Source organism: Platichthys flesus, chromosome 17 (genome assembly GCF_949316205.1).
Source record: "Platichthys flesus chromosome 17, fPlaFle2.1, whole genome shotgun sequence".
Classification (NCBI taxonomy): domain Eukaryota; kingdom Metazoa; phylum Chordata; class Actinopteri; order Pleuronectiformes; family Pleuronectidae; genus Platichthys; species Platichthys flesus.
Window position 1 is genome coordinate 7,966,524 of NC_084961.1, and position 11,200 is coordinate 7,977,723.

At 41.3% G+C, this 11,200-nt stretch overlaps 1 protein-coding gene across 2 annotated transcripts; it reads right to left on the reverse strand.

Annotated features, from left to right (window-relative positions):
- Window positions 1–466: 466 nt before the first annotated feature.
- ptpn2b (protein tyrosine phosphatase non-receptor type 2b) lies at window positions 467–9,982 on the reverse strand. 2 transcript variants are annotated; one of them, XR_009924451.1, is made up of 11 exons: window positions 9,766–9,982; window positions 9,193–9,283; window positions 8,994–9,094; window positions 7,949–8,047; window positions 6,515–6,652; window positions 5,684–5,893; window positions 5,409–5,570; window positions 4,117–4,325; window positions 3,740–3,835; window positions 3,059–3,220; window positions 467–1,360 (listed from the first exon to the last, which is right to left on the reverse strand). XR_009924451.1 is itself a non-coding variant. In XM_062409774.1 (10 exons), exons 1-10 carry the CDS (start codon window positions 9,820–9,822, stop codon window positions 1,339–1,341), a joined length of 1,185 nt encoding a protein of 394 aa, XP_062265758.1. In that variant the 5' UTR covers window positions 9,823–9,982; the 3' UTR covers window positions 467–1,338. The 2 variants fall into 2 exon arrangements, 1 of the variants encoding a protein (XP_062265758.1); XM_062409774.1 differs by lacking the exon at window positions 3,059–3,220.
- Between the last annotated feature and the right edge of the window lie 1,218 nt (window positions 9,983–11,200).

Below are 11,200 nucleotides of genomic sequence, written 5' to 3' on the forward strand. Positions count from 1 at the left end.
GGTGACAGAATATCAGAAGCGAGTCATACTTTGGCCCTGTGCTGCTGCTTTGCCCAGTGTGTGGTTTTCCTGCCGTGTGAGAGGAATGTCATGTCAGCTTCAATGAGGAACCATCAAATTCAAGTTTTGCTCAGAAAAGGCGAACTCCGTCATCTTGTCCTAAATTCATCTGTAGCTTTAATACTTTCATTTACTTAGATAACTAACCCTCACTCGTCTGTATTAAATTAAAAATCCCCTTTGGAGCTCATTGACATTACTTAACTAAATGACTCAATATGGGAAACCTACTCTGCCTCAAAGAATGGTGAAATAAGTGTATAAATATAGCACATTTAGATAATACAATTCTATTTCGTCAACCAACTATAAAATTAAGTCTATTTCCCCAAATCTGGAATGACTGCTTTTACATCCTCCCTTTACATAAGATGCAGATTTGTGTTAAAGAAAAAGTGAAACACAGTTTTACGTAAACTAGATGATACCAGTTTTATTTTTTTTAGATTACTCTAAGAGAGAGAAAAGCTTAAGACAAATTCATTTAAAAAGGAGAACGAGTCATCAAATCATCTTTCTACTGTATTCAAATCTGTGACATCGTGTGCAACAAAATAAGTCTTTTTTTACACATCTTTTAAAAAGAACACTATGTACATCGTGAAAACATAACATGCCACTGAATTGTCATGTGGGCGGAGGCGGCAGAGCTTGTTGTTTGTCCCCCCCCCCCCCCCCCATCACTGTGAAAAACTTCAAGTAATCTCTTATAAAAAATAGAACATTTATCATTTTTGTCTCTGAAAAAGGTTTTACTAAAAAATACTCATATGAACACCATTACGAACTAGCAATGCATAGCTACTGCTATTGTCTGTCCTAATGTTGTCATTGCAAATAAGCTTAAGATAGCAAGAGACAAAGCTGTAAATAAAAATATTAAAGCAAAAGTAACGATTTCCTGACTCCTGGCGCATGGATGGCGGTCGAGTTGTGGGCTGCGGGGGGGGGGGGGGGCATAGCTGGTGTCTTTTTTAAATGAGCGCTCTTCAAAGAATGTTAAAGTGTCTGCTGTAAACAGTTCAGAGAGGAGGAGGAGGAGTAGTAGTTATGGGAAAGCTGTGAGGAGGATGTGGAATAATGCTGTTGGGCTGACACACGAAAGGAAGCGATGGAAAAAACAGAGAGGAGAGCTGGCTGTTGAGGTGGAGATGAGGAAGAGTGGTTTGGAGCCGAGGAAGGGGAGGACAGAGCTCCTTCAGAGGAGGGAGCTGGAGTTCCCTGCCGATGGTGGCTTTGCTGCCAGAGCTGTAGTCGCGTGGCCCCAGGTGGAGGTGGTTAGCAGTCACTGGTCTTCGCCCTGTCACAAGACACAAAATATTTCAAGAGGTTGAACTAGAGACTCTTTTCTACCAAAAGTGTGAGTAAAGCACAAGAGTGATCAAAGCAACTTGTGCCACAATCCAGCATCTTAGATCACTTTGTCCAAATCATCAGCGAAGCAAAAGCAGCCGTTGTGTTCAAAAAGCAACATGTCACACTGCTCAGACGTTTTCAGCTGTAAATTAAAAATATTTCTCTCTATAATTGTGCAAATAATTAGGTTTTTATTATCTTTAAGCTAAACTAGGACTTGTCTAAGGGTGGTGTGGAAGGGTTGGTAGAGCTACAACATAAAAACTACCCTGTCAAGAACTTTGAGACTAGTTCAAGTCAAATATGAAGCAAATGTTCCCTTCTCTTCTGTTTCATATCTTTGTAAATAGAGTATCTTGCGTGTATTGATCTGTGTAAGAGTTCTGGGAACTTAAGATGATCCCTGTGGCCTCCTGTACTGCCGTCTTTAAATGAGCAGATAATAAAAGGTTGTAAAAGTTGTAGCCCTGAATATCTAACATGATCCTTTACAACAAGCAACAACATGAAGTTTCAAATCTTTCAACGGGTCATTCAGCATTTTTAACATCAACAAAGCCCATCATAGACCTGACTATAAATCCCCTGGTGACAATCAAACACAAAAATCTAAATTCAAACTTCCACACTACCATGCAAAGGATCTAAAGAAACGCAATGACCTCACAACACAACTGTGAAAGTTAGAGGTACCAGAAAAAACAAAAACAGGAACATGCAACAAACCTTCATCAGCTCCAGTTCATTTGATACGATAGACTGACAGCGTCAACCAGAACAAGGATTTAGTCTTAAATGTTTTTTAAGGAGTCGCATGATGCTCGTTCAGCTTTTCTTTCTACTAGTGTTTTACAATAATTTTTTGAGCATGTAAAAGGTCTGAAAAGTTAAAGTCTGTGGAAAACACAGATTGTGAAAGGCCTCATCAGTTATCCGGCCGATCTGATAACAAAGCAAAGAGAAGCGAGAGAGGAGGCAGACATTTCTTATACAAGCTGGAAACAGTTGAAAAATCGAGACAGAGTGGGCCAGCAGGCCAATCAGACTAAGAGAGACCGGAGCTAAAAACAAGTGTTTTCGTCAGAGGCTGAATGGGGAGCTGCAGCAATGGATATTAAAAGGAAAGTGATGCGTTTTCTGAACTTTAGAGCAAGTAAAACCTTTCAAGGACCCAGATCCATTGATGACTCTGAACATGAGCATAATATGTCTCCTTTAAGGACTTAACTTAAATGAGGTTGTCAAAGGATCATCAGTAATTCTACACTTGTGTCTTATCCACCTTACTTGCCCACAAAATAGTGGTAGTTTCATGTTCAAAGCAGTGGCTGTTGATTGTAAATGTGTTTTGTGCTCGCTCGCTCAATAAAATCCGACTTTGCTGTTTGATACAAAGTGGAAATTAGCATCTTATATTATTCCAGGTGAACCAGATATTTTAGAGCTTCAACAACCATTAAAACCACGAGTGTACATACATACACACGCCAATCATACACAAACACACACACACACACCATGCTTGGGTGCAGCCAAAATCAACACACCTCCAAACCGCAGGAGCCAAGCGATCACAAAGAGAAGAACAAAACCCCAAGAGAAAAACACAACAGACAGTACACACAGGCGCACAGACACACACCTCAACGTACAAGAGTGGGAGTTCTTTTTAAAAGCTGTGGGCAAACTTCCTCCTCTAAATGTGCTCCTCGTGGTTGTTGTTGCTGTCTCAGAAGGGGGTAAAGATACGCTGCCCCCCACTGGACAGGCCTGCTCTTGTCATGTGCAGCAAATGCAGCCCAAACTGTCCGAGAAGAACCACAACAGCAGAGTGAGACCTCGTTAGAAACGGTGCAGGCTGTATTACTGGAACAACACTGACATGTCACACAACAAAGGGAAGGTTTCTGAGAAGTGACTTAGTGAGCAGCTTTTTTTTTTTTTTGAGGTGCAGTCAGCGAAAGATATGCTTCCTCAGGTCTAACTTTCTCCTGCCTTCATGAGAACCTTAGTGCAAGCAGGCAGAATGCTAAACTAGTGGCTTCACACTTACTGAAAGAGAGAATTAGAAAAATAAAATGAGGCTCAGTTTAGCTACTAGCATGATGAGTCATACTTTGGAAAGTCTAGATTCCCTCTTCGAGTCAATTTCCAGCCTCATGTCTTTCATTCATTGACATTGAGAGTTGTGGAAGACACTTGTCTGACAACAAAAGAAGCAGTGAAATGGTGAATGACAAATCCTCCTGGAATGCAACAACAACCTGATACCTGGTTCCCGAAAAACAATAAGAGGTGGCTTGGATCCAGTGGATGTAATCACCTTTTTCTCTTCTTCTCCGACTCATTTGTCCTGGGCTTGCTTGTGGGTGTCTTTGCCGTTTCTGATTTAGAGATGCTGTCTTCTCTGCGTCGCTTGCTGCAAAACAATACAAGGGAAATGGGTGAAACAGCTCTGTCCAGCTAAATTAAGACATCAACAGGAAATACGATGCCCTCCAGGCACCTGTAGGTAGAGAGAACACAGGCGTTATATATTGAAAGACGGAAATATTGGTTAAACAGAACTGCATTCTGGATCTGATTATGATCACCGGACAAATTCAAAGCAAATATATATAAAAACTAAATAATGTCCTGAAAGCAAATGGCTTGGGCTGATTACATTCATCATCCACAGACTGTGCTGAGTGTACTGACTGTGTTGTGCTGCCGTCCAGCTCCTGTTCCTTGCAGGGGGACTGTGCAGGTACTTTGGCGTCCTGCCTGTAGTCTCCTCCGTCCTCCAGCTGACCCCCTCGTTGGCTGCCGTTGACTCGCTCCGTCGGACATTTTGCTGGAGGCTGAGCGGAGAGACGAGACTCTGGCGACGGCTCCTGGTCTTCTCTGGACAACTCACGCCATCGGTTCTACAACGGGACATATTGGCTATAATAACATTTGGGAAATTTCCTGTGTGATAACGTTTATTTGCCTTATTCTGCAAGAACAAAAAGGTCACATGCTCACAACACTGGAGCTTGAGAAACAGAAATCACTGCTAAGTCAATTCAGGACATGGTATCGTACAAAACACTGTGATGTGATACTTCCTTATTGACTTCTAACATTATTGACTAAAGTCAATCAGCCAAGAAAAGTAATTATCCTATGAAGAGAGGCTTAAAAGGAAGGTAGGCACTTGCAGAGAACTAGGGGTATGAGTGAATCCCATTGTCACATTGTCAGTGTGTGTTTAGATCAGGATAAAGACCTTGTAATATAAATGAAAGAAAACTACTATACTTTATAAAGACTAGTGGGTGAAACAAAATGGAGCCAACAGGGTTAAAAACATGACAGTAGCATCAAATTTCCTGGAAGCACGTGTTAAACGTGTCTTTCTCTTCCTGTCTTCATCTTACAGGAAATAGTTGAGGGCAGTGACATAAGGCAAAGATATAAACATGAGGCTGTGGACAGATGGTATTTTTCTATTCAATAGAACACAAGACATCTTTCTGGGACTTGAAGCCCAGGGCAATAGTTGGTTCTTTGCCTTTGATGCAGGAGGTTTTCAAGTTAAAATTTAAGAACTTTTAAAAACGTTAGAAGACTGTAGTGTATGAAAATTAAGACCTATGTAAATTTTAAGAAATATGAGGGTATATTGAGGTCCCTTAATTTCTAACACTTCCAGTATTAATGTGTCCTCTGCATCCTATAAGTGAATCAATATTATTATCTTATTTAAATACCATGCAGCATAATCTTTCTTCTGCAAATCAACCTCAGGCATACCTGTTAAACAGAAACTCCATGTGATACAATCTTCTTTGTCATAGGGGCATTCTGCTGTTTGGACATTGAAAAGCTGTCCTTGTCACGCACTGCCCTTAAGCTCTATGTCTCCCGTAAACAAGGTCTTGTATCTGTAGTTTGTTCAGGTGCTTGGCATGACAAAGTACTTGTATGATGGTTATATTCTGTGTTGGCATGTGTGATGTGGGTACCTGTACGGAGGAGTCTCCCATTATGCACTTGGCTCCCTCAATCACAGCCATGTAGGAGAAGCGTAGCTGGTCAGGGGTCTGGATCAGGCCCATGCGGTACTTCCTCATGTCCAACAGGATGCTTTTGATGTCCACTGATGACGAGTCTTTCCTCTTGTCCATCTGCAGAGGACAGCGGTTAAAATCGGCCAAACAAGATAAATTCTTAATGTCGAAATATCTGGTGACTCATTTGTCTGTTGTGATCAAAGGGAAACTCCGGAGACAAGGCTTACCAGCACCAGAGATGTGTCCACTAATGAAAACGTCCCTGACCGTCCGATTCCGGCGCTGCAGTGCACCACAGCCGGCCCGTGGTCGGCACCCAGCGCTCTTGACTCCCGCACCTTGAACAGGAAGTTTAGGAAGGACGCCGGGGATTCTGGGACACCGAAATCAGGCCATGTGGTGTAATGAAAGTGGAAGATCTCTCTCTTCTCCCCCGTCTGTGAAATGCAAAAAAACAGAGGCTATATTAGTAGGTAGAAAACTAAAAAACACGTGTGTATTTGCAGTGAGACTCTCAAGACTGGTTTTACAAATACTGGCTGAGGTCAATTGACAGTTGAATAAACGTTTACGACAGTTTCACTTTCAATTCATGCAATTAAACAGGCTCTAAAAACTTGACACATCAAAATAGTAAATTGGGACAAGTGAACTTCATTCTTGATTTTCTTGTGATCATTCAGGCGTTATTTTAAGTTAGGTTTTATATTTTGTATGATTAAAGTAATCATAAATTATTTCTTAACCAGAATTAAAAAAAAAGAAGCATTTTGCAGAATGCTGTTCATATTGTGAAATCTGTTCTGCCGCATTATCTGCATCTCATTTGCATTTTCTAACCACCTCCACAACTTCAGCGTGCGAGATGGTGAAACTCGGGTAAGTATTTGTTACATCTATCTGAAAGTCAGCGCAAACAAGGATGATTTCAGGTCTAAGAAGCCTCAGAAAACCGGTTTGTGGGAAGCGTCTTAGTGCGACACTCCTGAAGCATTTCAGTTCTCCTTTGCCACCATTTACTGGAAGTTCCCCTCATGCTAAACAATCCTCTGGCCTACATTAATATTCTGCAGCTCCAACACTCTGGTGGTGTAGTAAGACTTGGTGTCCTCTGACAACAGCGTGACCACGAAGCGTGTGTCTCTGAAGGCCATCTCCCTCTCCTCAGAAGTGGGCCAGTACTGAGCACACTTTTCCTGTGACAGGAGAAGAAAACAGAAAAAAAGACAATAAAAAAATCACCCGATACGTGCTTTTCACAGACAGATCAGTATTTGCATATATGCAAGCTTATATTTGACAGAATAACCGATGCAGAAACAAATATTAATGATTTTTTTTTTTTTTTTGCAAATTATTGTTATTCTTCTCTTTTTGCTACATAAAGAGGCACTTTAGCTGGATTTTTTTAAAGAAAGACAATATATAAATAAACTGTATTAGTTATTGTTATTATCATTAATAGTAGAAGAAAAAGTAACAATCAAGTCGAGCTTGACAAAGTTAAGATTCACAAAGCCAAAGTTAATTCCAAAAGAATTCCTCATTCTGTAGTACAACAAAAGTACATTAATCTAATTTAAAATGTTCAGGTTGCAGAAAGTAATCTGTGAATATTGTCCTAAAAACAAATACTGTGACAGATACTTTATTTATTCCAGCAACCAACACCAAACCATTCAGTGTTTTCCAAGTAAACAGACCATGAACAGAGGGTTAGTTGATGATGGTAAGTCTATTATGCAAGCTCCCCTCTCTACAGGATTGGAGAGCTGGCCTACATAAAAGATCCTTGTGAGGTTAATGACATCAGTGGAGTAGGTGCTCTATCTTTCTTATTTCCAAGAAAACACAGTCGGAGAATCTGATTACGCAGCAAGATCCACTCCAGCTGCTTTACTAAGAGTTTTCAGCTGCTCTGGTCATTTCGCACAGCAGCGGATTGATTCACCCAATCCTCTTTACCGTGGTCTCTCTCCGTCGGTCTCTCTCTCGCTCACACACGTTGAGAGCAGACCTGTCGGCCACAGTCAGACTGGCTAAAAACAACATCACATTTGGTCTTTGCACGCAGCGCTGTCGTACTTGTTTATTTGCATACGGTGCGGGGAAGTGGGATCAGATGTCAAGCGGCCATTCTAGTCACATGTAGAGACGCGCTCTGAAGCCAGGTGTGAACTGACGAACTCAGCGTCATCCACATGTGATCGGATTACCCACGAGATGGACGTTAACGCAGGCCTGAACAGGGTCATTACACCGCACGATCATTTGAGTAAAGCTGGGGTCAGATGACAGGAATTTCGACCAACAGTCATCAGGCAGCAAACTCTGACAAAGAGCTATGACTGTATTAGCATGAATGATAGGTGTGAGATGATTGCTTGTGTCTAATTAGAATTTCTGCAGCCTCTGTGTGTGGGTGTGTGCACACATGACAAATGCCAGATGTCAAAGCAGACAATAAACTGTGTGTTTCATTTGGAACTTACTGAGCCTTTCTCTATGACCCTGTTGAGCATGATGATCGCCTTCGACTTCTGCTCCCAGATCATGAGCCAAAAATGGCCACAAGTGTTTCTGAGTGGGCCCTGTGGACGACACGCACACAATTTGATCAGTCACATGACGATGGTCAGCCATGATAAGACCAAACCTAGAGGCCTAAACAGCATAAAATGGTGACAGTATAAAATATCTGCTAAATACAGCACTGCAGACTGAAAAATACAAACAAAACTTCCTGAAAGTTATACAAGGAAATGTTTGGGATTACTCGGGTTATGCATGCGTCAAAAATACACATTTGATATTCTACTTTTTAAACTCCAATGGCTCAAACTTTGCAACTCCTTTACTTTTAGTGTATGAGACTGTATGAAGTTTAAAGTAGTAAATAATCATAAAAATGAAAAAGAGCAGAGGAAGTAACAAGTACGGTTTGAGGGATTCAAGGAAACAGCATCAAAAGAATCACATATCCACCAGCTCTATATGACCACATACATAAGTTGCCAAAACTAAGCAACCTCTCCATCTTTATACAGCTAATAGACAGCTGACAGAAAATTAATCTGCAACATTTTTGTTAATAAATTAATTTCTTAGTCACCACATTATAGATCTGCATGGATGATTGATCCCTCTGCCAAGGAGGTTGGTTTCCACCCATGTCTGTTTCTTCGTAAGAAGGGTTACTCAAAAGCTTCTAAACAGATTTCCACCCAACTTGGTGGGGGAATCTTACCGTGGATGTGGATTAGTTAAAAGTTGGATCCCGGATCACTTTCATTAACATGTGCCATTTTCGCCATTTTCATTATTTGTTCAGATCTGAGCAGATACATGTAGATATGAGTATGATATATATGGTTTTCATGTCAAATAAATAATTTCGATTATCAGACCACTTCTCTAATCAGGTTTTAAATCTCTACTATAAGAAGCAGACAACCCTGTGTAGGACTGCTCAGCCCTGGTAGGAGGTATGTGCTCTACTTGGTGCTATTCTGGTTATTCCTTAATAAAAAGTCTTGCCTGGGTCAATATGTAACTTCGCTGGGCCTCCTCCATCAGCACCAGGCTTGCGTTGATGTAGTCATTCTCTGTGTTCTCCAGCTTCACCCGACTGTGATCGACTGCAGGCGGCGGAGAGAGAGGGGACATTTTATTTGAGGAACAGATGGAAATTGACGTGCGTAAACTGTTGGACCTGTCAACACAGATGTTTACCCACATGGACTGACATCTCTGTATCTGTTCCGGTTGCGATTCTCTGGATGCTTCGCCACCTTGTAGGCGCACTCGTGGGACTGATTCCTGATTTCCTGCAGAAAGGAAACCGAGGGTTTTTAGAAAGCGTGGAAATCATCATTGAATCTTCTTGTCAGGGGACTGAACTGCACAGTCACACTGACGTTCCGACGTGAAAGATGATAGTTTGATAACAACAGACACAGTTCAGCATCACATCTGAACATCGTGACCGTTTAATGTGCAGATCCCGCTGAAGATAATTAACGTATTGGAACAGCCAGATAAGTGAAAAGCTAAATAAAGCAGCTGATCAGAAACACCCAACCAACCAAAGGCTCAACATTAACAACACGGTCGCGGTTACGTTGTCACGTGTAGCAGCCAGTAAGAAACATCCCAAACAGACATGAAACACTAACTTAAGTACAAACATCGCTATTTGACACACTAACTGGGAGATATCGGAGCTAGCCAAAGTGTGAGCTCGCTATATTAACTGCGCGCTCCAGATACCGACTGTTAGCTTTCGTGCTAGCTATGCTAACAGACTTACTAAGTAGAGTTTCTGCCACCGGCCCTCGGAGTCTATGTCCTCGAACTGCTGGTCCATGTTCGCGGCGGGGCTGTCGGTGTTTTCCACGCGGGGCTGGTGTAGTTATCTGTCCGGCTTTCTACCTCATTACTTTCCCGCAGCGCTCCGGAGCTTTTTCGGGTCGAAGAGGCGACGCTTCCCTCTGCTAGCGACCGAAGAGGCGACCGAGCAGGCCACGTGTGCGCATGCGCCGAGCCAGGTCCCCGTCGGCGGCTGTCAGAGAGCGAAACAAAGATGTTCAACCAGCGACGCGATGCGTCACAGACCGCGTGAGGAGAAATCATAGAGTTCCTCGGTGTGAATGGATCGGTTTGTGTTCTGATGTGTTTGTTTTGATGCTAATGATTAGTACGGCTCCATACGAAACGAAACAAACAACACTTTCTATGACTTTCGCCGAACGGTCCGCTCCTAAATGGTGAATAACAAGCGGAAAGCTGGGAGCCTTCTTCAAGGGAGCGAGTGACAGCATCAGTGGTCAAAGATCCCAGGAATCTCTGATGTCGATGTAGTAGACAGTTGCCAAGTTGATAGATTTCACTTTCGCAATCTTGGATGTCTTAAACTTCGACACTTGCAAAGGAGACAGATTTCACCTTTGTTCTTTATTATTATTATTATTATTATTATTGCTCTTACACAAAGTTATTCTTAAACTAACAATCTATCCACTTTCCACCTTCTATTGTATCATAATTTGAAGGCGAGTTCTGCATTTTCAACAATGATTTTGAGACCAATTGAAAATCAGTTCTCTAAAAGATGATCATGAACAAATCCTTGATAAACCCCAGGTAATTGGATTATTAAAATACAAAACTGATATTTAAATATGATTGAATCCATTCATTTTACAGAGGACATCCAGAAGATTTTAAACATTGATGCTCATTCAGCACTTTGGTAAAAGTAATTCTTCCAAAACGTTAATGAGCCTTTGCACATTTTAAAGTTCTTCTTAATATTAAGAAATCTGTTGTGCATGTCCCTTTATGGATGAGGAAGTACCATGCAATGAACACAAGGTGGCAGTATATCAAGCAGGCGATAAACCTTGGTCAAGTCAGCAGTTTCTCTCAGGAGGAAAGGTTCCGATTGAGTTTAACAAATTAAAGCACATTTTTGATGGAACTCTGATTGAGCCCACATTTTCAGAAAATGGCCACTTTAAAGCATAAGAATGAATTATTATATACTATCCTTTAAGTGAATTTCTGTAAAATTAATGATAGGATAACAAAGTACCAATTTACTGTTTGTAATTTTGATTGTTTGTCTATTTTGTACTATGGCTCTGAGGTCCCATCAACAAGATGTTTACAATGTTTTTATTTATTTTTCTACCATTGATCCCAAACTGTGAACAAGCCAAAACAAAAGTGTATTTTACTGGTAG

Bases quoted from the DNA above. Each gene is read 5' to 3' on its own strand.
- ptpn2b (XM_062409774.1), bottom strand. From the start codon at position 9,822: ATGGACCAGCAGTTCGAGGACATAGACTCCGAGGGCCGGTGGCAGAAA. The intron at 5,571-5,683 runs GTAAGCCTTGTC...TGTCCTCTGCAG, and splicing joins TGGACACATCTCTGGTGCTG to ATGGACAAGAGGAAAGACTC. The intron at 4,326-5,408 runs GTACCCACATCA...GTCCCGTTGTAG, and splicing joins TGGGAGACTCCTCCGTACAG to AACCGATGGCGTGAGTTGTC.